The 26429-nt window shown below is 37.0% G+C and overlaps 3 protein-coding genes and 1 non-coding gene across 4 annotated transcripts; 1 reads left to right on the top strand and 3 right to left on the bottom strand.

The window, feature by feature from the left end:
* Nucleotides 1–6358: 6358 nt before the first annotated feature.
* On the bottom strand, nucleotides 6359–8064 carry LOC131021773 (cytochrome P450 71AU50-like). The gene is made up of 2 exons (XM_057951058.1): nucleotides 7158–8064; nucleotides 6359–7084 (listed from the first exon to the last, which is right to left on the bottom strand). The coding sequence occupies exons 1-2, from the start codon at nucleotides 8010–8012 to the stop codon at nucleotides 6470–6472; spliced, it is 1470 nt and encodes a 489-aa protein (XP_057807041.1). The 5' UTR covers nucleotides 8013–8064; the 3' UTR covers nucleotides 6359–6469.
* A 6109-nt stretch (nucleotides 8065–14173) lies between these two features.
* Nucleotides 14174–20583, top strand: LOC131021774 (protein ACTIVITY OF BC1 COMPLEX KINASE 8, chloroplastic-like). Its single transcript, XM_057951059.1, has 21 exons — nucleotides 14174–15001; nucleotides 15234–15369; nucleotides 16026–16192; nucleotides 16674–16794; nucleotides 16893–16993; nucleotides 17097–17195; nucleotides 17390–17500; nucleotides 17587–17666; nucleotides 17764–17833; nucleotides 17911–17984; nucleotides 18097–18166; nucleotides 18277–18365; nucleotides 18483–18607; nucleotides 18883–18963; nucleotides 19051–19111; nucleotides 19211–19265; nucleotides 19352–19450; nucleotides 19526–19615; nucleotides 19731–19790; nucleotides 20032–20155; nucleotides 20283–20583. Exons 1-20 carry the CDS (start codon nucleotides 14519–14521, stop codon nucleotides 20146–20148), a joined length of 2289 nt encoding a protein of 762 aa, XP_057807042.1. The 5' UTR covers nucleotides 14174–14518; the 3' UTR covers nucleotides 20149–20155; nucleotides 20283–20583.
* Nucleotides 20584–22880: 2297 nt separating this feature from the next.
* On the bottom strand, nucleotides 22881–24900 carry LOC131021775 (cytochrome P450 71AU50-like). The gene is made up of 2 exons (XM_057951060.1): nucleotides 23762–24900; nucleotides 22881–23689 (listed from the first exon to the last, which is right to left on the bottom strand). The coding sequence occupies exons 1-2, from the start codon at nucleotides 24632–24634 to the stop codon at nucleotides 23075–23077; spliced, it is 1488 nt and encodes a 495-aa protein (XP_057807043.1). The 5' UTR covers nucleotides 24635–24900; the 3' UTR covers nucleotides 22881–23074.
* An 896-nt stretch (nucleotides 24901–25796) lies between these two features.
* On the bottom strand, nucleotides 25797–25868 carry TRNAW-CCA (transfer RNA tryptophan (anticodon CCA)). The gene has a single exon. It is a non-coding gene; the product is annotated as a tRNA-Trp (tRNA).
* Nucleotides 25869–26429: the final 561 nt, after the last annotated feature.

A 26429-nucleotide genomic window follows, 5' to 3' on the forward strand; every position in this document is an offset into this window, starting at 1 on the left:
CTTTCATCAAAAATGACATCTCTGCTGATGACTAACTACCGGTCTTGAGAAGAATCTTATAGCCTTTGTATTGAGTACTATAACCTATGAAGGTACCAGGTGAAGATCTGTATTGAAGCTTGTGAGTGTTAGAGGGTCTGAGATAAGGGTAGCATAGACAACCAAAAACCTTGAGCAGAGAGTAGTCTGGTTTCTTATGAAAGAGCTGTTCATAAGGAGTGGAAAAATGTAAAGCCTTGGTGGGTGTTCTGTTGATGATAAAAACAGAGGAGATAAAAGCATCATCCCAAAATTTGGTAGGAAGGTTAGCTTGAGCTAAGAGAGACAGTCCCATCTCAACAATATGCCTATGTTTTCTCTCAGCTAAGCCATTTTGTTGAGGAGTATATGGGCAAGAAATACGATGCAATATCCCAGTGTTTTGAAGAAATGAAGTTAAACCTTGATACTCACCACCCCAATCGGTTTATATCATTTTGATGCGCTTGGAAAACAGGTTTTCTACCATGGCTTTGAAGTTTTGAAAAATGGTACTGATTTCAGACTTGTGTTTGAGAAGGTAAATCCAAGTGAAGCGGCTGTGATGATCAATAAAAGAAACATAATAGCTGAAACCATTTCTAGAAGTCACAGGTGAAGGCCCCCAAAGATCACTATGAATTAGTGCAAGAGGTTCATTATGAAGAGATGAAGAGTTAATGTAAGGTAATCTGTGAATCTTGGAGACAGAACATGAATGACAAATGCTTGGAGTTTTCATTGATGAAAAGGGAATATTACAACTATTAAGGGCTTTCTTAACAATATCATAAGCACAGTGGCCCAATCTCATATGCCAAATGTCTAAACAAGATTCTAAACTGGAATAACTACTACTGGAAACAGATAAAACAGCAGGGCTAGAGTCAGCAGAATGAGCAGGAAGGCTCTTGATTGAAGGAGACTGAGAGTGGGGAAAACAGCATGTGGAGTCTTGTGAAATGAGAACTGGTATAAACCATCTTTAAGGGTGCCCTTGAGGAGTATGGCCTTGGTTTCCTGGTCCTTAAGAACACAAAATGAAGGGTGAAATTCAAAGAAAACATAATTGTCACGAGCAAACTGAGAAACACTGAGTAAGTTCTTAGTTATGTTAGGAACATGCAGAAGATTTTTTAGAAAGAAATTTTTGGTGTGGGGGGAAGATGTGAGAACAGAATCACCTATATGATCAATATTAACAAGTGAACCATTTCCCATTTGCAGATGCTTACCTCCATGATACTCTGAGGCCGAATGAAATGAGTTGTAATCATGTGACACATGATTTGTTGCACCAGAATCAGGATACCAAGTGGAGACACTCCCACTGTCAAAGTTGAGATCAGACAGAGAAGAAGTGGGAAGCTGAGCCATATTCACACCTGGTTGTTGAGTGAAATGATGTTGGTGAGAGTTTGGTGGGAGGTTGTGTTGGTTTCCAGAGGAAGGCCTGACGTTGTTGTTGTTCCTAGGCTGAGAAGGAACAAAATTTGGCTCAAACCTATGTTGGGAACTGTACATCGTTTGATATGCCATGTGGTTCTCAGGCTACTGCTAATCATAATGGCACACCTACTTCTCCATGGACTCATTCTGATTCTGTGGTATTTTTCATGTACTTTGTGATATTCAAGTACTTATTTATTACTACTTATATATTTTTGTGTAATTTTTTACCTAATTTATATTTGATATAATTGTAGGCATATGCCAAAATTATTGATAATGAAGAACCTGTAAATGCCACTCCAACTGACGACTCTAAAGGCAAGGCTAACTAACAAATACCCCGCAAGAAAGCATGTGGGGTTAAATATATTTTACATGTTTTGTGTCATAAGAATATATTGTACTATTATTCTCATCTTTATATCATCAATTGTATTTTGACAGGTTGCCAAACTCGTCCATCTCACAAACGTAAGTCGCACCACTCCGACGATGTTAGTAACTGTGCACCCTTTGCTATGCCATCGGCTTGTCATGATAATGATGACCCATATGACACTTGGGATGAAAATTTTGGTTGTATTCGTGCTGATGCTAGGGTATGTTTCTTATACTTTCTGATATTGAATTTTTTAGTTAATACTAGTTATATATATTGTAAATTAATTTCTATACTAATTTACATTTCACATAATTGTAGACATATGTAAATATTATTGATAATGAAGAACCAGTAATACCCAATCTGGATGACGACTATGAGGTTTGAACTGATTATGTATTACATCTATAATCATTTTCTCTTTTTTTAATTATTAGTAATGTATTAAACAAAATTGGGTTTGTAATGATGCAGGACTTGGACTTGGACTTGAACTTTAGGCTTTCAAGAATTTGAGGAGTTTTATCTAGAGATACTATTGGGTGGTGATATATATTTTTGTCACTAAAGCCTTAAAACATGGAAATATGGTAGCTCTAAACTTTTTCGGCGATTGTGTTTAAATTGTTGAATATAGCAAATGTCTTGAACTTTTTTTGTTTTTGAATCTATAAGTGTACATATCATTAGAAGGTACTTGTTCGGGAAAAAATTGCCAATATATTTAAAGCTCTGTTTAATGCTTTTTATAGTTGCCGAAAACAGTTAAACTCCGGCAGCTTTTTCGCCCAAGTGTCTTCCTTGTTCGGCGAATAGTTTCGGCAGATGTCAAATATTCCGTCTTTTTTGTTTTTTATTTGATCTATATTTTTATTTTGCCTATGTTATATAATTTTTTTTAGGCCTACTAGCGCTTAATACTTTCATTATTTGCCGAATAAATTTCATTCGTCCAATTCGTTCGCCGAAGTCTCTTTTTCGTTCGGCGCCTATTTTCGGCGGTTGACAAATCTTTGGTTGCCGAAGTCTCGAAATTTTGAGGATGTTGCCTTAGCATTTTTTTTTTACTACCAATTGTCAGTGTTGTCATTTCAAATTGACCATTATCACTGGCAAAATTATTAGGCGACAAATTATTAGGGTTGTCAAATTATTAGGCAACCCTTAACGCCAAAAAGGCAGTTCAGCCTCCATGCAGTAAGTGCGTACCGGAATCCCGTGTCGGGCTCCCGCTAGTCGCCCAGAAGGTGTCGAACACAGCAATTCATCCTCGTTCTTCGTTTGATGCGTCCGTTTCACTTCTCATTTTCCAGATTACAGATTACAACAAAAAAACGAATACAATCCGAAAATTTAATCTAACCACGAATTTTCTCGTGCTAGAAAAACGATTGCAACGTCAAAACGACATATCCCACGAATCAACAAGCCACGAAGAACGAACACAGATAAATAAATTAAAACACACACATATTAATCGAACGCGAATTATCAGACAGAGCCAAGAACACTAATCCAGGCTCTACCAATTGTAGGAATATTAAACTTAATTAATACTCGATTTGCCCGATGATCGTCTGGATTATCTTAATTCAAGATACATCGATTAAACCTAACATGCTCCTATTAATTTAAATATTGCGCCAAGGAGTTCAGAAATACCTGAATAATTCCTAAGAATTCATCAATTCGTCACTGAACATGTCAGTCAACTTCAACCCTTCGTTTGAAGCCTCAAACGTCCTCCAATAGTATTTTTCCCAGAAATACGACTTCTTCGTATTCGAGAGAGATTTCCGTGGACGCCTGTTTTACCTCAATCGGAGTTCTGTAGAAAAAGTTATGTCCATTCTTCGGAGATTGTCAGAACTTGATTTCCTGCGAAAATCTGACTCCAGCTTTGATCTTTTGGACTGTATCCCGCTCAATCCCCTACGTCGCCATCTGACAATCTTCGAGGATTCGTCGGAGAAAATATCCACTCAACAGGTGCCGCTCAACTCTCACAGTAAACCTAATTTTGTAATCTGAAATTACATATTACGTCTGGTCTGGTCTGTTTAGAGAGCTGAACTGTATTTATAATTATAAATACAGGATATGGGCCAAACTTATGAGTTAGGTTATTTTCTCCTACTGGGCTCAGGAGTCTTTGGGCCAACCCAGGATCAAATACAAGGAATAAAGATGGGTCTCAAATGAATTAATTCTTATCATCAGCCCAGATCACAATTAAATCATAAATATTAATTCATTCCACTAGAGAATCAATATTGACTTACCCCTTTATTGTCGATGATGAGTCGAGACTTGTATTTAGACTTATCCAACCCCCGTATTTAAGATATCCAACATCCATTAATTAATTAAAGCTTCTGACAACTTATATTAATTAATTTCTTATTAATCCTTAAGTAGTACCACTCAACCTTATTATTGCACCTGAACTTAATCAACATGCAGGGTTTAGTGCAATAAACCTTTTGTGCTCCTTAAGGGGATGTTATCATTCTATACCGGGATACGGTCACCTAATACAGATTACCAAATGTTATATATAAATTGCTATCACCAAAGATACAGAGTACTCAAGTTAATATGTAACTCTCACCCATAGTAAGTCAAAGTGATACACAAATTCATATATACACCTGAAATCTTATTAGGATTTAGGTATCATTAAGTCACCGAGATCTTGATTCTTCACTTAGGTCAAACAGAAAAATACATCTCACTGTGATCCTATCAATACGTTTACACACACCAGTATAGACAAGTAGTCAAGACAAACTACTTTCATCTATACTGCAGCCTAAAACAACAACTCGTCCTAGAGTCGTCTCAGCTGTGATCAATTTTATATTTCATAAGGTTATTCCAATTATATGGTCTTCTGTGATCTACAACACACCATATAATCTACTTATATAGAGATAATGGGACATTCATATGCAATTATGGACAATTCAGATCGGAGATAAGATAGTGAACTTAGAAATCATTGTATACAAGTATAAAAGTTCTTGCTTTCAGTATACAAATCCAACAATATGAACACGGCCTGTTAAGAAATTGCTCGACACTAATACTCACACGACACGATCCAAACAAACACGGTACAGATACGACTAGGGATGGCAACGGGCCGGATCTGGACCGGGTCTGGCCAATACCAGATCCAGATCCGTTTTCATATACCAGATCCAGATCCAGATCCAGATCCGTGGATCTGAAAATTTTGGATCCAGATCCAGATCCGTCAGATCCGCGGGTCCACGGGTCCAGATCCATGGATCTACTATTTTTAAATTAAATTAAAAAAAATTCACAAAATCAACAATATCTAATTTCCATCATGAAAAATATAACACAAAATACTTTTATCTAATTACTTTTAGTTTTTATTCTTTTGAATAAATTTATTTATTATTTTTAATTTAATTAACATTATTAGTAAACTAAATATAAAATATAAAATAAAACGGATCCACGGGTCGGATTTGGGCCGGATCCGGATCTAAAATTTCAAGATCCAGATCCAGATCCGTTTTCAAAATTGAGATCCAGATCCAGATCCAGATCCGTCGGGTCCAAAAAATTGAGATCCAGATCCATAAAAACGGATCTGGATCCACGGATCTGGACCGGGTCCAAGATCCACTGCCATCCCTAGATACGACACGAAAAGGATAACGATACGATTTGAATCATGTTGACACGACATGATTTAGTACAAACCCTGATTAAACACGACTCGATAGCAATACAAAAAGTAAAAAATTATAATGAATAAGGAAGAGCATGAATTTTATGTTGCTTGGCGGCAGAACAAATGATGTAATTAGAGAAAAAAAGTCACCAAAATGTAAAATACCTTAACTCTAAAATAATAATTAAAATAAAAATTTAATTAAAATAATAATATTAATTCTAACAAGTTACTCGAACCCGACACAAAATTATCGTATCCTTATCAAATCGGCATGATAAGGATACGAACCCGATAAGGCTTGACATTAATTCATTAATTTTGTACAATTTCATAGGGTGTCTAAAATTACCAGCCCCACCTCTCATTAATTTACTAGCCCCACACTATAAACACCTCCTTGAACAATTTCTAAAAGAGCAGTTGGATCATTTAAGAACCTTAGCCTCTATTGTCCTTCCTCAACACACCATCTATCTTCTTCTTTTTAATTTGTACTACTATTTTTTCTTTCTTTCATTTCTCTCCAAATAAAACATTAACTGACCCTCAAAAAAGGAATAAAACATTAACTAAGAGAAGAAGGAGACTTGAAAATAAGTTCATCGAGACCACATAATTGGAGATCAAGATTTTTATTTTTAAATTTTTTTCTCTTTGATAATATTTCCTTATGACTTAAGATTTGTTTTGATTATTAATATGCTTGGTTAAAAGTTGTTATCTTAGTGATTAAATTATATGAATATACTAAACACATTTTTTATACGATACAATTAACCACTTGTTCCACACTGTTTATTTTAACACAATAATTTATTTCATTCATACATGCCTAAGGTACATAAAATATTTTACCAATAAACTAAAATAACATTCGATGCGAATTGAAAAAAAAAAAGCCTAAGTCAAATGTGTAGTCGATAAGTAGGAACCGCCATGAGATGCTTAGCTCTAGCAGTAACCAAACCAAAGTGCTCAGACATATCTATGTGGTGAGGCTTCATACCATTTGGAAGCTCCCAATGAAAGCAATGCACCAATTGCGCCACCAGCAGTTTGACCAGCGCCAAGCCTAGTTGCATCCCCGGGCATCCTCGCCTGCCCGAGCTAAATGGTATAAGCTCGAAATGCCGGCCCCTCATGTCTATATCGCTACCAACGAACCTCTCCGGTGTAAAAGAGTCGGGGTTAGCCCAAACATCGGGATCCCTCCCGATAGCCCACACGTTCACCATCACTCTTGATTTTTTGGGTATGTGGAAACCTTGCAGCTCACAGTCTTCCATGGATTCGTGAGGGATTAAGAGGGGCGCCACGGGATGGAGGCGCATCGCTTCCTTCACCACACACTCCAAGTATTCGAGTTTGTCGAGATGCGATTCTTCAACCATGGATTCCAATCCCACCATTGATTCCAATTCTTCCTGGAGTTTCTTCATTACGGCGGGATGCCGCAATAGTTCTGACATTGTCCACTCCGTTGCAGTTGCAGAGGTATCCATTCCTGCTATCAGTAAATCCTACACCAATTTTTCATTTCCTTGTTATTATTGACCCCCCAAAAAATTGAGAAAGAAAAATGAAGATACGAACCAGGAGCACGGCCTTGATGTGGGTACGGTCGAATTCGAATCCAGCTTCTCCGGAGTCCATGATCGCCATCATGGTATCAACAAAGTCGTGGCTCTGCTGCTTCTTCTGAAGGTGATCTTCCATGATCTTCTCCAAGAATCCATCAAACACGTTGCTCAACCGCTTCATTCTGCGATTCAGGCCTTGGAGATCAAGTCCCCCAATGTAGGGGAAATAGTCTGCGAGATTGAACTGCGCGGTGATCTCGAGCGCCTCGCTGAACAGAGCTTGGAACCCATCCTGCTCGTCGAGATCCCTGTCGGAATACTTCCTCCCGAGAATCATCAAGCAATTCATATCACCGTTGACGGCGGAGATTCTGGCGCTGAGATCCACGGTGTCCCTGCTCTGCTTGAGCGACGCAACCAGCAGCCCGACCTCGGCCTTTCTCATGGGCTCGAATTGCTTCATCTTGGAAGCGCTGAGCAGCTGCAAGGTGCAGAGTTTACGCATGTTGCGCCAGTACGGGCCGTAGGGCCCGAAAGCCAGATTCCTCTGGCCGTAGCTCAGCTGGCGGGACGCATCGCTGCGAGGCCTGCTGGCGAAGACGAGGTCGTGGGTCTTGAGAACGAGCTCGGCGGCTGCCGGAGACGACACCACCACTGCGCGCACGAAGCCCAAGCGAAGGCCCATGATGGGGCCATGTTTTCGGGCTAGACGGCACAGATCTACGTGAGGATTCTTGCCCAGCAGGTGAAAATGGCCTAGTATGGGAAGCCCTATCGGGCCGGGAGGCAGTCTGTTCGGGCCGAGTAGTTGTTGGAGGAGATAAACAAGTAGGATCGCTGATAAAACCGCCCATATCCAAGCCATCATTCTAGGCTAGAACAACACTTTCTCGCGGATTCGTAATGTAATGTACCTATCAACTTCCCAGTAAGTAGGCTAGTTTTATCAATCTCCAGCAAAAATCGGTCATAGCTAAAGACAAACAAAATACTCCCTCCGTCCACGAAATGAGTACCCATATTTCCTTTCTCGTCCGTCCACGAAATGAGTACCCATTTTCTTTTTTGACAAGTGTACCCCACACATCTCTTTAATTAATACACTCAAAAAGTAGGACCCTTAAACTATTCACACTACACTCCATACATTTCTTAAAACCCGTGCCGTCCACAAATGGGTACTCATTTCGTGGACGGAGGGAGTACTAAATAATAACAAAATATTAAAATAAAAAGAAATGCACAACTGATTGTCAATTTGGATTGCAGACCGACTAAAAGTAAAACAACCTTCGCCCTTGGTTTGACATGTGACATTTTATAGTTAAAAAATATGACAACAAATAATAAAAAAATAAAAGTATTTAACTTTTAACTTTTAACTAATAATAAAAAAATATGACAACTTTTATTAAAAGTTGGATTGCTGTAGGTTGTTGATAACCATAGTCTTGAGTAAGCTACTCGACTTTCTCTGCGTGTTCAAACTTTTAACTAATTTTACCAACCAAGTCAAATTGAATACACTGATTCCTAAATTTAATACTTAAAGTCAGCCCAACTATTTAATTATAGTCGTAAGTGGTTAATGTTCAAAGCCTGAAGTTTTAAATTCAAATTGATTGTGCAATTTTTTAATTTTTTTTATTTGTCTATATTATTTATCAAAAAAAAAAAGTGATCACAAATCGATACTGAAGAAGGAAGTTGTCAAATGTTTTAAATAATTGAATTAATTACAAGTTACAATTTTTTTAAGTTATAACGAAAATTGTGAGTGAGTGTGAGAGAAAATTCAAATTATAGTATTAAATTAAAATTATGATTGAAATAACAAAGTATAATAAAATTATATTTGTAAAAATTGATTGATATTTATAAAATTATGACAAAGTAATTGGGATTGAAAAAACATATTTTTTAAATATAAATCGTTGAAACTTATTTTTATAACTTATAAATTATTTAATAAATCACTTTATCAAATACTTCTTAAAATTTAAATTATAAACTCATAAATAATTTATAAATTATTTTTTAAAATTTATAAACTCAGTCAAATGCCTCTTTTTTAGTTCTTAGTGCGTAGAACTTATCCATAAAGTATGGCACTCAAATCTTATTAATATCATCTATATTTATCAATAACCTTCACCAACTCAATTTTTTAATAATTTTTTTTTCACGTACACAACCTATAATTCAATTTAATTTATACTTTATCAATAACTCACACCAACTTAAACATATATCTTCTTCTATTATTTATTTATTATACTATTTTTTAATTAAAAAGTACCAAGTAGCGGATCACCATATAATAAAATAAGTTATTCAATAAGTTGGTCTTCATTTTTTTACAGTCGGTTATAATTAAAAAAAACATTTAATTGCATTTTTTAATATTTAATGCTTTGTCTTATTAGTTGACAGGTTGTGAGGTCATGAGTAAAGGTAAAGGTATTCTAAGATCGTGACCATGTGATATTGGTTGGCTTGGACTTCGTACAAGAAGGATTAGTACTCCCTCCGTCCCACTAAAAGTGGCCACATTTTCATTTTGGTTTGTCCCATTAAAAGTGGCCACTTTCCTAAAATGGAAATATTTAGTATTTAATTAAGTTTAATTAATCAATTTAATTAAATTTCTAATTAAACTTAAACCCTCATTAACTTAACAAACACACACACACACAAAACACACACATTCATCTTCTCTCTCTACTCCCCCCCCCCGCCACAGCCCCTCCCCTCGCCCATCTCTCTTCTTCTCCGGCGAGAAGCAGACGACACCAACGCCGGCGTCGGTCGCCGCCCCCGACCTCCCTCTCCCTGGCCTCTGCTCTCTCTCCCTCGCCCGTCGGTCGCCGCCCCCGACCTTTCCTCTATTCCTCACTGAAGCTCGCTCGGTCTTCTCACCAAGGAGTTCGCCTTCTTCTTCTCCGGCCGTCTCAGCCGCCGGTGAGGCTGCCTCCGGCCGAGGACGCCGTTGCTTTCTCAGTTTTCTCTCTCAGTTTCTCAATTTGTGAAACATCAAGATAGCCCTAATTTTCTCATCTGAAATCGAAATCGCCACCGCCCTGCAACCTCCGGCGTCGTTGTCGCCTCAAGGCCGGCGTTGCTCCGCCTTAGCCTGGCATCTCTCCCTCGCGTTCCTTCTTCCTCTCTCTGTAATTCTGGAGTCGCGCTGCCGTTTGGTCTCTGTAATTCCGGCAAGAGAGCGAGCCCTTGCCTCTCTGTAAGATCCCGTCTGAATCCGGCGCCCTTTTGTGGGATCTGGTTTGCAATTTGGTTTGCAATTTCAGATCTGGTTTGCAATTTCAGATTTGGTTTGAACATTTTTGTGGTTTGCGATCTGGTTTGCAATTTCAGATCTGGTTTGCGGTTTGTAAGATCCCCGTCTGAATCCCTCGTCTGAATCCAACACCGGCGTCGCAGTCACCATCGCCGACGCCGTCTGCCAGGAAAGAAAGTGGGATTTGATTTCTTAATTAATTCTTTAATTTTGGTGGACCACACTTAATTAACACATAACAATCTTCTTCTTAATCTCCGTGCCGAAAAGAACGTGGCCGCTTTTAACGGGACGGAGGGAGTATTTGATTTGATTTGATTTGAATCCGATTTTCTAGAAATGTTATTTTATTTGATTTGATTCTGATTTTCTAGTTATACTAACTTTTTCCGTAGCTCAATTCTCAATGTTTAATTCACTTTTATCCTTTTCTTATTTCCAAATAAATAATCGTTTTTATGTATTTGAATACTACTACATCCGTCCCATTGATCTTGTCCTGTATTCTTTTTTTGTTTGTCTCACGATCTTGTCTCATTTCTATAAATGATAATAATTAACTAAACAATAAATTTTTTTAATTATCTTCACTCCCATACTTTATCACTTTTTCACATTCTTTTTCCTATTTTATCATCTTCTCTCTCCTACTTTATTACTTTATTACATTCTATCTCCTACTTTATCACATTTCATCTCCTACTTTATCAATTCTATATTTTTATTACCTACCCACTTAAAACACTAATAATATTCTCCTTACTAACCGTGCTAAAAACCGTGCTAAAGCCAAATGGGACAAGCCCAATGGGACGAAGGGAGTATTTGATATTGCTATTCAATGGCAAGTATGACTCAATTCATTCTTATATTTTTCTTATGGCAAATAGCGTCGAAATTTATAAATGTGACACGATTTTTATTTTTTCCTTAACCTAAAAATCTTGCTTTAAAATTTATGACTTTGATGTTGATTTATAATTTTCCCATAAAATTAATTTCACTACAAACTTATGCTAACATGGTTATTGGAAATTCACGCAGGCTTAATTTTTCGGCAAATCGAACGATTGTGTTTAAGTGACCACATTAAACGTTGTCGTTTTATATTTTGTTTGGGGATTAAATGAAATCAAACCGAAATCCCTCTTAAAATTAGGGCTATTCACTAAAAAAAATCTCCAAACCACTGTCAGCCATTGATGATGAAAAATTGTCATGTCTTTCTCATAATCATCATCGCGCGGAAATTGTCACCCCACGCTCGAGTAGTATGTGGCCATGGGCTCCCAGCTTCAATGCGTATTTCGCACACTGAGAAGAATCCAGAACATCAATTTTATACATGCCCTCGTGCTTTGGTAATTTTTCGATTTTTATTAATGTTTATAATGTTCGTATGTATTTCTGTAACACTTGTCTTGAAATGTTCATGTAGTGGAATGATTGTGGATTGTAGACTTGGATTGACCCTGGGCTATCTCCATACTATAAGCTGAAAGTTCTGTTGCTCTCGCAAATACAGAATTGTTGAGTAGAATGTTTAAACAATATACACAACAATCTATAGAAAAGTAGTAAGCAGCGAAAATGTAAAGTACGTATAATAGAATGATTTTATACTGCATTATTAATTAATTGCAGTTGTATATTCACTATAAAAATTCCTTTTACAATGCAAATACGTGAAAACCACTCAAAAATCCTTTCTAATCCTATCAATAATGCTAGCAACAACTAGACTTTAATGAAGCTATTCTATGAAAAACCAAACATACAAACCTATCAACTAGCCCTAACAAACGAGTCTCCCCCTCGAGGAATGTTAGGCACACGAGTCTCCCACTCAAGGTATGTTTTGAATTAGATGTCCGGTAAGGTGTTGGAACAATAGCTTATGAGCTTCTGCACTTGTATATGTTCTTGTATGGACTGGTGTCGAATGCAATGAGCTTTTCCCCTATTTATAGATCCAATATATGCTTGATGGGCAAGAAAATCGTGGATTATGGATGTGGCTGTTGGAGCTTTCTTTAAGCTAAAGTTTGTGTGTTGGTTAAGCAAATTAACCAACATTCCTACTTTGACAAAGTGTGACGCCCCAAAATTTATTTAAATAAAAATGAGCATTATTATTACAAATCTTGATACAAAAGTTGTCTCGAACGAAATAACAGTGGAAAATATAATAAATGTCTACATAAATATGGCTTAATAAAATCATGTTCTAGCAACTTAAATTAAGCTTTTATTTTTCTCATTCCATAACCATTGACCATCATCTCGCTACCCCGCCGCCATCGTCCGAGCTTTAACCTGAGAAGATGTAATAGATTTGGGGTGAGTACTAATAACTCAGTGGGGGTACATTTATCCGAATTATAAGAATCACAACAAATATAAGTGCGATAAAAATTGTCTGTTTTTTTGTGTTGCCTGAAGGCTATAAATTTCTGCCTCTTAGCCCAAAGGCTTTAACTTTCTGTCTCTTAGCCCGAAGGCTATATAACTTTCTGTATCTTAGTTCGAAGGCTTTAACTTTCTGTCTCATATAGCCCGTAGGCTATAAGTTAACTTTCCGTCTCATATAGCCCGTAGGCTCTGCCTGCATCTCACACATATAATTTGAGTAAAACGTATAATAAGGATAAATGTTAAATGCAACGTTATAACTCCACCTTAATCTTTCTTGAATAAAACTAACAATTAAATAATTAAGTCTCATGCACCGTTCCTAAAATGAATTATGAAATCATAATTAAAATATGCTTGACCAAATGAATGCACATGAACATGAATATATATATATATATATATATATATATATAGGGAGAGATTCAAATAAGAACCACTAATTAAAATTAGAACGGAGAACCATTTTAAGCCATTCGATCATCAAGATCTACGGTGGATGCATCATCTTGGTGGATGAATGCAGATCCTGGGTTCGAATCCTGAAGGCAGCAAAAAATTTATTTTTTTCGGATGCATTAAATTTAACAATGAATGCATTAATTTATATAGCAGATGCATTAATTTTAATGGTTCTTATGTTCTCACGATAATTATGGTTCTCACTATAACCGCACCACGGCTGTCCCCACAGACCAATACGAGTCTTTTCTAGCGTGTTTTGTCCTCACTCGCACGCTCCCCAAGAAACTTCCCAGGGGGTCACCATCCTGAAATTGCTCAAAGCCAAGCACGCTTAACCTTGGAGTTTCTTCCACGTGGGCACCAGAAAAGAAGACGCATCTTATTGATATGAGTAGCCCAATCAAATCCTTTAAGCTCTCCTCGAATATGCAGTCCCATACCTGCATATTTTCGGAATCCCTCTCGTTTGGGTGTGTTCCGGTTCATCCCTGCGCCCCTCCGCTTGGAAGTCTTAACCTGAGCCACTCCTTGTCCGTGCCTCTTTGCACCGGCGATCACTCCGTACTTTGTCCCCGGGCGTCACAGGCCCACCAGCTTCCGCTTGGTTCGTCCCCGAACCACACCGTATTGGGAGAGGTTCGGCTCTGATACCACCTGTAACAGCCCGGCTTCAGACTTGACGGCTGTCCCCACGGACCAATACGAGTCTTTTCTAGCGTGTTTTGTTCTCACTCGCATGCTCCCCAAGAAACTTCCCAGGGGGTAATTGCCGATGCTCTTATACATAGGACGGATGTATTTTATTACGATTACAAATCCATGCCACTAAATACAATATTTGGACACACCAAAGGATTTTAGCGCCTAGTCCTACCGCGACCGCGAGTGTAGATTCTTACATAGATTCTAACGAAACAGTAGAAACATGGAGTAGAACAAACAGCCAAATACAGCCCCACTATTCTCAGCCAATAACAGCCCTCCATTTTCCACAACCTCTGCTCCCGCGTCGTGGCACTTGTTCATCCTCAGCCTCACGTTCTGTAAAATGTCTGTTTCCCTAAAAAAATAAACAAAAAATGAAAATAAGAAAATACCAACTTCAATTCTCCACCACCATTCTCCCTCTCTATTTTGCAGATTCTGCAATCTAATAAAGAATGGACCTTTTTGAGTTTTATTGAGGTTCAAGAATTCAAAATATGGCTTCTTTATCAACAAGTGTCACAGTTTTGCGCGAGCCCGTCTTTCTTTCTCCTCAAAACCCCTCTAAAATTCTCAAGGTTTCTCCTTCTAGAATCCATAGCTTTGAACCTCGATGCAGTATCAAAATTTCAGGAACTAGAATTAGGGCTGTTAGGAGAGAGGAAAGTACTGTCCTTGATGAGAGAGACAGAGAATTGAAGAGTAGGCTAAATGGTAATGTGAATGGGAATGGTAGTGGGAACTATGCCTACAGTAAAGGTTCAGTTGGGAGTTATGCTAATGGAAGTGCGAAAATTGAGCAAGAAAATGGGAATTTGGTGAAGTATGTAAATGGAAATTCAAATGGGAATGCGGCTACTAAAAGAGGTGTGGAAGCAGTGAAAGCGGATGAGGTGATTAGTGAAAAGAAGAAGAAGACTGTTGAACAGATTGGGCAAGAGGATGCTTGGTTTAAGCAAAAAGGACAAGACCGAGTTGAGGTATATCGTTAATGTTGTGATATTCCACCTTGAAATGCTTTTGTTCATATGCTCAAATGTGATGTGATGCTGAAACTTGGTGGCATAAAACTAATAAAACTGTATGTGGGAGTTTGTTATTTAAGTGATTTGAGTTTTATGTTCTTCTCCTATGAAGTTGGATGCATATGTAGTAGGAATGCGAAAATCTGGCTGTATGTGCCAATTTTATTTGTACATGATTTTTTTACAGGTCTCTGTTGCCCCTGGTGGCCGATGGAACAGATTTAAAACTTATTCGACAATTCAGAGGACTTTGGAAATATGGGGATTTGTTGTTAGTTTTATATTCAAGGCTTGGTTAAGCAATCAAAAGTTCTCATACAGAGGTTAGCTTCTTCGGCTAATGTCATTTTGATCACAAATTTTAATAGAGTAATAATATATACTTGTGTTGTATGAGAGTATGAGGCTTACTTGGAAGCTGAAGAGACTTGATCGCGGAAAATGTAGTTTCCTGATCATTATATCTGGTGCCAGCTCTATTGAGCAGTACCCATTTTCTTAGAGAAATACATCTCTTTAGCAAAATTGTCACATTATTGCAATGTGTCAACTGTGCTTATGCTTTTTTCTCCCTCTTTTGTCTAATCATAATTCTTCTAGTAAACCCTGTCATCTCGAGACATTTCTCAGTATGAGGAGTCTTGTTTCTATTCTTTACCAACTTACTGTTTCACCAACATAACGCATGTTTGTTTTACTTTATGTAAATAATTCGAAAATAGACTTTTTTGACAAGCTTTCTCAATATGCCGCTATAAGCAACATTTCACGGACTTACATGCTTTTACTACTATTTTCTATTCCTTAAGCACCACTGTCTCAAATTAGGATGCTTCTTCCTTTTGATTTGCGGGATGAACGTCTTTCGTCTTTTTATGTGATTCTCTGATAATTAATTCACCTACAATTTGGACGCGATAACACCCCCCACCCCAACTCGTCTTATATGTTACATAAGGGATGCCCCATCCATGTGCAGGAGGAATGACGGAGGAAAAGAAATCTCAGAGGCGGAAGGTACTGGCCAAGTGGTTAAAGGAAAATATTTTGAGACTGGGTCCTACTTTCATCAAAATTGGTCAGCAGTTCTCTACAAGAGTAGACATACTTCCTCAAGAATATGTTGATCAATTGTCAGAGCTCCAGGTAAAACTCATATATCTGAAAATTGAGTCCAACTTCTTGGTTTTCTACCCCTTGAATAATTAGTGCTTTCTTATTACAGAAATTAAACTGAGAACTTGTACATTCCTATCTTGCTTGTCATGATCATCTACCCAATTGAAGTCTGTTGGTTGGAGCTACTATTTAAACATATTTCAAACAGATTTGCTATAGTAATACGATAAGAGATAACTTTTGTGTAACTTCATGCTTGCCAAAGAAATTTCTCATATTCTTTTTAGTTAAAATACTATTTTCACTGCAAAGATAGTCAAGGCAAATACAATTATAGCATCATTCCTTTTAGTTGCATCGGCCATGTTTGCATACTCTTTTTGGCTCTATCCGACTTCTTCCTTCACAACTACCTGCATTAATGTTTCAAGAAAATATTTTTTGAGAAGTAGTTTACCTATTATAAAATGAGGCCGATGAAAGTAATCTACTTAGCCACTTCATACAGGATCAAGTTCCTCCTTTTCCATCAAAAACTGCTGTATTAATAGTGGAGGAAGAGCTTGGATCTCCAGTGGATAATATATTTGACAGATTTGACCGAGAGCCAATTGCTGCAGCAAGTCTTGGTATTTCTTATTCACCCTTGACACAATGTGATAGGCGAATACATATTCTATTACTTAAAGAAGGTTTTATTTATCAGACTAATAATTCCAATTTGTAGGTCAGGTCCACCGAGCAAAATTGAAGGGACAGGAAGTTGTTATTAAAGTACAAAGACCTGGGTTGAAGGATCTTTTTGACATAGACCTTAAGAATTTGAGGGTTAGTTTGATTTTGATTGTTCCTTGCGCTCAGTTCCTTATGCTCATTCTTCTGAAACAAGAACAAAGAAGTTGGAATTACTCTGATTTTCTTACCTCCTCAGGTGATAGCCGAATATCTCCAGAAGATAGATCCAAAATCAGATGGTGCAAAAAGGGACTGGGTCGCCATTTATGATGAATGTGCAAGTGTCTTATACCAGGTAAGAAGTTTCCGACGATGCTAGAGTTATGATGTTCATGCATTAGAATGTTTAAGCAGGTACTTTATGTGGCACTGGCATCACATCTACTTATGCATGCACAAAATATTTTTTGAATCCAACATTCTGTAGTGATTTTCTGAATCTATTAATAGAATTTGTATCTAAAATAGTTATGATGCAACATTGTTCAGGAGATTGACTACACTAAAGAAGCTGCTAATGCAGAGAAGTTTGCAGATAATTTTAAAAACATGGATTATGTGAAAGTTCCATCTATATATTGGGAGTACACAACCCCACAGGTTTGAACTTCTAGAAACTGTCAAAGTTGAAATTTTTTTAAGTCTTAGATATCTTATGTTAATTTGACTAGTTCCATGTGTGATAGGTTCTAGTTATGGAGTATGTTCCGGGGATCAAAATAAACCGGATACAAGCTCTCGATCAGTTGGGTGTTGACCGCAAGAGGTATCAGTCTAAGTTTACCAACTTTATTTCAAATTGTCTTTTCAACTTGCACGTATCTGGAACACTTATAGTTATTGGTCTTGTTAATTCACATTAGATTGAGTCGATATACTGTCGAGTCTTACCTGGAGCAGATATTATCTCATGGCTTCTTCCATGCTGACCCAGTGAGTAATCCTCAGTGCTTGTTGTTCTGGAACTGTTTGCTCATTGACTTACACGCATACTTTAATTTCTTGTACAGCATCCCGGAAATATTGCTGTGGATGATGTTAATGGTGGAAGATTGATCTTCTATGACTTTGGGATGATGGGAAGGTGTATTTTCTATCTGCAGTCCTGTAGAAAATACCTGTGTTCTTGCTTATGGTTTATTTTAAGTCTTGATTATCTTTATTACAACATAACATTCGGCTGTAAAATTTTGCAGTATAAGTCCCAACATCAGAGAAGGGTTGCTAGAAGTATTTTATGGAGTTTACGAGAAAGATGCTGATAAGGTCATTTTCTATAAATTTGGCTATCTTATGCTCATAAGCAGGCCTTATACGTTTGATTTTCAATTCAATATGTTATGTTTCACTGAAGAAAACACTTAATTTCAATGCAGGTTCTTCAAGCAATGTTTCAAATGGGTGTTCTGGTACCAACTGGAGATTTGACTGCTGTCAGACGAACTGCAAAGTTCTTCCTTAACAGGTTTTCGTTTCTCACTAGTTAATGCTTTCTTTGGCCAGACTATCTTAAATAAGATATAGGCTTCAATTTGCTTGTGCCTCCCAACTTAAGCACTAAGGTAAAATTGAAATACTGTAGCTTTGAAGAGCGCCTCGCAGCACAAAGAAGAGAGAGAGAAGCGACAACAGTGGAGCTTGGATTCAAGAAGCCATTGACTAAGGAGGAAAAGATCGAGAAAAAGAAACAACGTCTTGCTGCAATTGGTAAATTGCTATTGCAGATTAATTTGTTAAACAACTAGTGTGCTTGTTGTCATAGCTAAACTAATCTCTTAATGTTTGGTATGTTATGTCATGTCAAAGATCGGGTTGGTTGTATTTGAAAGCCACTTCTAATTGCCTAGAGAAATCAGTTGAACTGAAATGTATTATACAAATATAATTCTATTATATTAATGAGTCAGGTTAATTATTCTATGCCAACTTAGCTACTTTTGCTGATTAGGAAATTGAAATCTGATGGTTTGTGCTTTTAACAGGTGAAGATTTGTTGGCCATTGCAGCAGATCAACCCTTCCGCTTTCCGGCCACTTTTACTTTTGTTGTTAGATCCTTTTCGGGTAATTTACGATAGTTCTAAGTACTTCTTAGCACATTACTGACATATTCTAGTGCTAGTAGATACTAAAGTTCATTTATCTTCATAGTGTTGGATGGTATTGGGAAGGGACTCGATCCTCGATTTGACATCACTGAGATTGCTAAACCGTAAGCATTTTGAGATTTCTGAAGTTAACAACAGTATTAAATATCATAGGCCTATATTATCTTTGTTTAAGCTAACTTATATTTCATGTACAACCACAGCTATGCTCTGGAATTGTTAAGGTTCCGTGAAGCTGGCATTGAAGTTATTATAAAGGCAAGTTTTTACAGTCTCTTTTGGTGTTATATTAAAAGGACTGAAAGACGAAAAATTTGCTGAAATTGGATCTTTCCTGTTTCCAGGACTTGAGGAAAAGATGGGATAGACAAGCTCGTGCATTTTACAATCTATTTAGGCAGGCTGATAGAGTTGAAAAGCTGGCCGAAGTTATACAACGATTGGTAGGCATCCTTGATCTGTAGGTTTAACAAAGCATAAATTATTTTCCTGATCATTTTCTATCTCTTGTTTATTAGGAGCAAGGCGATTTAAAGCTACGCGTACGAGCTTTGGAATCTGAGAGAGCCTTCCAACGTGTTGCAACTGTTCAAGACACAATTGGGAGTGTAAGTCCTTAATTTAATTGAAACGTGGATGACTGATAAATTACAAAAATATGAAACATTTTTTTGTTTACCTCATATTCCTTATTTTCTCTAAACATTATGAGTGGACCGACAGGTTGTTGCTGCTGGAAGTCTGATCAATTTGGCTACAATTTTATATGTGAACTCCATCCATGTGAGTCTTCAAATTTACGTATTAAGGGAAGATTTGACACGGCGTGGGGCAATATCTGTTACTGTTATTTAAATTGAATAACATCGCCATACATGTTCTTTTATGATTTAAAATATGGCGATATCATTCAAATCAAATAAAAGTAACGCAGTCGATATTGTTCAACACCTGCAACAGATCTACGAGTTTTAAGTTGTACATTCAAGCACATCTGTTAATAACACAAAATTTTGGCGTCCAGATGCCTGCTACAATTGCATACATCCTTTGTGCATTCTTCGGGTTGAAGGTTTTAATCGGCATTGTGAAGGTTAAGAAATTTGACCAAAGAGAGAGGCTAATCACTGGTACTGCTTAAGTAAATGGTAAGTGATTTTTGCCTTGTCAAATATTGAAGGAATAGTGAAGAAATCGTTTATTTGAATTGCACAGCCTATGTGCATTGCATCAGTCAAAGAGTTGCTTAATTATTAAATGCTTATTGGTTTGCAGGTTCAGCAGAATGAAGATTACGAATATTTGTAAAGTGATTCATTATTGCTTATGGAGCCCTCAGATTTTTTGTGCAGCTACCTAATCCTTAATTTCCCCTGCTCAATGTATATGAAAATGGTTTAGTTTGATGAAATGTTGTTGTATTATCATTATGGGGAGAAGCAAAGCAAGGAAATGAAATCAAAGTGAATAGTCCAATAAATTTATTGTATATGCTCATTCAATTGGAGCTTATTCGACTTTGTTGTTATTATTTGGACTTATATAAATATATATAACACTAGTATTGAATTGTGTAGTATTCTGTTATATTTTCAACAAATGAATGAATGAATAAATCAATTTTTTAGGCTATTAGTTTTTCCAATAGCGCCCTGCAAAATTCCATTGTCGTCTCTCGGTGCCTTTCCCTTCATTTCCTGCAAATCTGCTTTCCTCTCTCCTATTTTTTTCTGCTGCAAATCTGTGACTTCCACTTAAAGATCCAGTTATTAATTTTTGGCAACTTGTTTTTAATTTTTTATCATTCCAAAGTCTCTCCTAAAACCCACCCAAAACCCTTCTCCAGTTGCCTTCTCAATATCAAAATGCCTCCTAAAAGAAACCAAAATCCCACAACAAGAACAAGGAAGCTGCGGAGATCAACGCCATGGCGAGTGCAAGTTACCTCGGGACATTAAATTCCAAAGCTCGTACGCAAAGCTTTAAAACGCGTTGCTCTTAATAAAAAAGAGATAAAAAAACGATCAAGAAAATAATTTATGCTTTGTTAACCTACAGATCATCGATGCCTACAAATCGTTGTATAACTCTATCAGCCTGCCTAAATAGATTGTATAATGCACATGCTTGCCTATCCCATTTTTCCTCAAGTCCTGGAAACAAGAAAGATCTAATTTTAGCAACTTTTTTGTTTTAGATTTCGTTTGAGATTTATATAACGCGAAAAGAGCCTGAAAAAACTTGCCTTTATAATAATTTGAATGCCAGCTTCACGGAACCTTAACAATTCCAGAGCATAGCTGTTGTTGATCATGAGATATACGTTAGTCAAAACAAAGATAATATAGGCCTAATGGCGTATGATATTTAAAACTATTGTTTCAACTTCAGAAATCTCAAAATGCTTACAGTTTATCAATCTCAGTGATGTCAAATCGAGTATACAGTCCCTTCCCAATACCATCCAACACTAAGCAGATAAATGAACTTTAGTATCTACCAGCACTAAAATATGTCAGTAATGTACTAAGAACTATTACCCGAAAAGGATCTAACAACAGAGGTAAAAGTGGCCGGAAAGCGGAGTGGTTGATCTGCTGCAATGGCCAACAAATCTTCACCTGTTAAAAGCACAAGCCATCAGATTTCAATTTCCTAATCAGCAAAAGTATCTAAGTTGGCATAGAATAGTTTACCCGACTCATTAATATAGTAGAATTACATTTGTATAATATATTTCAGTTCAACTGATTTTTTTAGGCAATAAGAAGTGGTTTTCCAATACAACAAACCCGATCTTTGACATGACATAGCATATCAAGCATAAATATGAAAAACTGATAGTTGAATATGACATCTATATCAAATACAAAAATGTAAACATTTTTTTTTAATGTCATATTCCTTATTTTTATGAGTGAACTGACAGGTTGTTGCTGCTGGAAGTTTGATAACTTGGCTACAATTTTTACATTTCCGTCTACAGAAGCCTGCTACGATTGCATACGTCCTCAGACGTCTGTGCATTTTCAGCTTGAAGGTTTTGATTGGCACTGTGAAGGTTAAGAAATTTGACCAAATTAATAGTGAGAGACTAATCACTGTACTGCTTAACTAAATGGTATGTGATTTTTGCCTTGTCTTATTCTGGAAGTTTTTCCTTCACAATATCTGAATGGCACATTATATGGCCGTACCAAGAAATAGAACTTTGTTGATACGAAAATATTCAAGAAATCTCCAGAACATGTTAGATACTCAAGAAAATGTTACTTGCCAAGAAAGATTGTTGCTTCTGCACAAAGAGTTTGTTCTCAATTCTACTGCTGTGAATTAGGCAAGCTTCTCACATTGCTTCAGTCCAAGAATTCTCTGTTCTTGATTTATTTAGAATGATTCAGTTTCACGTGCTTAATTATTATACACTGTGGTTTTGCAGGTTCAGCGGAATTGAGAACACGACTGGTAAAGTGATTCATTATTGCCAGTCCAACTCTTATGGAGTTACTGCAAGACTCGTGCATTCTGTAACGCCCTTAAAATTTCTTGGCAGCCATGATAAATCGTAGGCGCGGAGACTTGGTTCCAAGAAAGTAAGAATCTTAAATTTGCGAATGTATATTTAGTAGGTCAAAGTGGAAATCTGCCTAGTTTGGGCGGAGGATTGATTTTTGTTCAGCTAGCCAATCCTTAACTTTCCTTGTTCAAGTTGTAAGAATGTATATGAAAACGATTCTCCTTTTGCCCTTAAAGAAGTGGAGGGGTTTGAAATTGGCTCTGGCTACTTTGTGTACTTTATAGTTTTGCCATAATCAAACTTACTCTAAATTGGTTTTGCACATTATTGGGATAAACTGCTTGTGCTGAACATAGTTGGAGAAGAATGCATATATTGTTGAAATGCATGATTTCACATTTAAGCTCAACAATAGGATATTAAACTTGACCTTAAAATAATTTTGATAGCTCATGGCCTTGTGATACATGCACCTGGCTATGAGTACATATTTAGACCGTCTTATTTTTCTTTTGCATAGATTATTTTGAGGAAGCAAATTCTTACTAAGCTAGTTCTGCAACCGAAAGGAAGGGATTGCCATGAGAGGATTGGCCCTTGTAACAACAAGGCTAAAGTCCTCATCCATGTTCAGCTCCTTTGGCGGCATATCATTTGGCAGCTGCCAATCGAAGCAGTGAACTAATTGTGATACGATCAGTCGAACTTGGATGAGCCCCAGTTGGATTCCGGGGCAACCTCTCCTCCCGGAGCCAAAAGGGAGGAGCTGGAAATGTTGTCCCCTAACATCAATGTCACTGCCAACGAACCTCTCCGGAAGGAACTTCTCCGGATCAGTCCATGCATTTGGATCGCGCCCAATTGCATATGTGTTGACGATTATTCTTGATTCTTTTGGTATGTTGTACCCATCAACGGTGCTTTCTTCCCTAGCATAGTGAGGAATCAACAATGGAGCCACTGGATGCAGCCTGTAGGTTTCCTTCACAACCATGTTGAGATATTCGAGTCGGTCCAGGTCAGACTCCTCAACCATCCTCTTCAGTCCCACTACTTGTTCCAACTCTTTCTTTACTTTCTCCATAACTGCTGGATTTCTCAACAGTTCTGAGAGTATCCAATCAACTGATGCTGCTGCTGTGTCCATTGAAGCTGCGAGCATATCCTGCGCATGTAATTCTTCTTTAACTCACTATTAAATGCCTATCAAACAAGAAATTTGAGTTATTCAGCCTACCAGCATAATGGCCTTGACGTGACGGCGATCGAACTGAAATTCACACTCTCCACTTTGCATTATGGACATCATGGTATCAACAATGTCTTTTGTCTCCCCATGATCCCCTGCTCCAACATGGTCTTCTATAACTTTCTCAAAAAAATCATCAAAAACTTTTGCGAGTGCCTTCATCTTCCTTGTGAGCCCTTGGAGATCCAAGACTCCAAGGAAAGGAAAGTAATCACCCAAATTAGGAACTGCTGCTAGTTTCATCCCTTCCTGGATCACTTTCTTGAAGCCTCTCTCATCTATGTCTTGGTCATCATATTTCTTACCAAACACCATTCTGCAGCTCATCTCTGCGGTCAGGGATGCGACCTTGTCACTAAGATCGACAGCAACACGTCCCCCAGCTGCTCCCTTGAGGGATTCAACAAAAAGGCGAAGCTCTTCCCTTCTCATAGGCTGGAAAGAATTGATCTTGAGGGTGCTGAGCAGCTCCAAGGTGCATAACTTGCGCATGTTCCGCCAGTATGGACCGTACGCCCCAAAGGAGAGGTTCCTCTGGTCCCATGAGATGTACTTGGCAGCCTGATGAGGTGGTCTGCTGGCAAATACAAGGTCATGCGTCTTCAGGAATAGCTCAGCTGCCTCAGGAGATGAAACGACGATGTTTGGAACGAACCCGAATTGCATGTACATAATCGGGCCGTGATCTTTGGCGATCCTGTGCAGATCTTGGTGAGGATTCTTCCCCAGCATGTGCAGATGACCCAGAATAGGGACCCCTTTTGGACCTGGAGGCAGTCTCTTCTTCTTCCTCCTTGCCAAAGAAACCAATGAGCCAGCTACTACCACCATTACTGTAAGCCAAAACCAACCCAGTTCCATTTCTCTTGCTTAATTTCTCTTATAGATATCTGTGTTATTAAAATTGCATAGCAACACCTGATGTCTACTTTAGTTTGTGAAAAGATAATATTTGTGTAAATTTCAAAGGATGAAACGGACAAATGTGAAGTGGTGGAGAGCTCGAGGATTCTTAGTGGTGCTTACAATCAGCTTGTTTGTTTGGATGTGAATCTTCCACAGCTCAACTCTCCTTGTGTATGCAGCTTTTGTCTGCATTTAATGTGTACTAATCCATCAACTTCTACGCATTGTTACGTAGCATTAATGGCAACCAGCCTTTTAACGTTTTATGTGTACTAACCCATTAACTTCTACGTACATATAATTATTGTTACCTACCATTATGCCAACCAGCATTTTGATGTTTAACACAAACAACTCATTACAAGTGGAATATACAGTATACGATTTAGTATTTTTTTCTTTGACTTTTTTTTTTGGAAGTCCTCGACTAATTATTTATTGGAAACATTGGTTCTGTACTTCTGTTTATTGTTGTTCAATTATAATTTGATTTTATGAATTTGTTTGCTTGTTAGCTTATATACGTGCCTAGTTTATTCTGTTTCCTAGTAATCTCTCAAAAAAGGGAACAAACGATTACATAGATTTATTCTGTGCTGACGACACTATTGAATTTAATATCTTTAACAAAATTGAGTTAGAAATTATCTATTAATATATGAAAACACAGTTTTCTATGATTTCTTTTTCCGGCAAAATTAGCGGTTACTCTATTTCCTACTTTTCTGCCATATACCCATTTCCTCAATTTTAGGAAATGGACATAAACCAAAAATTGTGGGCAAAAGATTGAGATATTAGGAAATAGACGTAATTAAAAAGGGGGAAATGTGAAAATAAATAAAACAAAAAAAAATAAAAACCAAAAATTGTGGGCAAAAGATTGAGATATTTGGAAAGGGTAAATAAATAGACGTAATTAGAAAGGGGGAAATGTGAAAATAGATAAAAACAAAGAAAACAAAAACCAAAAATGATAAATGTAAAAATAGATAAAACAAAGAAAACAAAAACGAAAAAAAAATGAACGGGGAAATGTGAAAATAGATAAAAACAAAGAAAACTAAAACCAAAAATGATAAATGTAAAAATAGATAAAACAAAAACAAAAAAAAAATGAACTCGACGTGAATCGAACACGCAACCTTCTGATCTGGAGTCAGACGCGCTACCATTGCGCCACGAATCCATATATTAATATATGTTCTGTAAAGTAATATTTATATTATATATGTAATATGAATCATTAGACGATATGCTTCGTTGCTTTTCTTGTCCTGTCAAAATTATGTAGTGATTGTTGATTGGTTGCAGTTACGTTACGGAAGTAAGTAATTATAATTATAATTATATAATAAGTTAGTGTTGATCTGAACCTGATAGGATTGACTCGAAAATAGCTCGAAATCCTATAAGATTGATCTGAAAATAATGTGTTCACCTGATTATATGAAAATTTTCACATTATTTGATTTCCAAATTCATTACTTTGCTTCTAAAAATTAATATGATATGATATTTCTTCAAAAATTTATGAAATATATTTTAATTCTCACTTATTTGTATTTTAATTCAATACTTAACATAATACTATCTAGATGTAACAATTAAGAATTGATAATTATTTAACAAAAATGCTGCATCTTTATATCTCTACGAGTTGCATATTGGTTATCATGTAAGTCGACGTTGAAATGTCACTTATTCATGCATGTATTCATTTATTACAAATATTTTTTCAGTCCATAAA

This window comes from Salvia miltiorrhiza, chromosome 4 (genome assembly GCF_028751815.1).
Source record: "Salvia miltiorrhiza cultivar Shanhuang (shh) chromosome 4, IMPLAD_Smil_shh, whole genome shotgun sequence".
NCBI classification, from domain to species: Eukaryota; Viridiplantae; Streptophyta; class Magnoliopsida; order Lamiales; family Lamiaceae; genus Salvia; species Salvia miltiorrhiza.

Excerpts from the sequence above, each read along its gene's own strand:
- LOC131021773 (XM_057951058.1), bottom strand. The coding sequence starts at position 8,012 with ATGATGGCTTGGATATGGGCGGTTTTATCAGCGATCCTACTTGTTTAT. Across the intron at positions 7,085-7,157 it reads ACATCAAGGCCGTGCTCCTG|GATTTACTGATAGCAGGAAT; the intron begins GTTCGTATCTTC and ends AAATTGGTGTAG.
- LOC131021774 (XM_057951059.1), top strand. The coding sequence starts at position 14,519 with ATGGCTTCTTTATCAACAAGTGTCACAGTTTTGCGCGAGCCCGTCTTT. Across the intron at positions 18,167-18,276 it reads ACGAGAAAGATGCTGATAAG|GTTCTTCAAGCAATGTTTCA; the intron begins GTCATTTTCTAT and ends ATTTCAATGCAG. Across the intron at positions 19,112-19,210 it reads ATCACTGAGATTGCTAAACC|CTATGCTCTGGAATTGTTAA; the intron begins GTAAGCATTTTG and ends GTACAACCACAG.
- LOC131021775 (XM_057951060.1), bottom strand. The coding sequence starts at position 24,634 with ATGGAACTGGGTTGGTTTTGGCTTACAGTAATGGTGGTAGTAGCTGGC. Across the intron at positions 23,690-23,761 it reads ACGTCAAGGCCATTATGCTG|GATATGCTCGCAGCTTCAAT; the intron begins GTAGGCTGAATA and ends TTACATGCGCAG.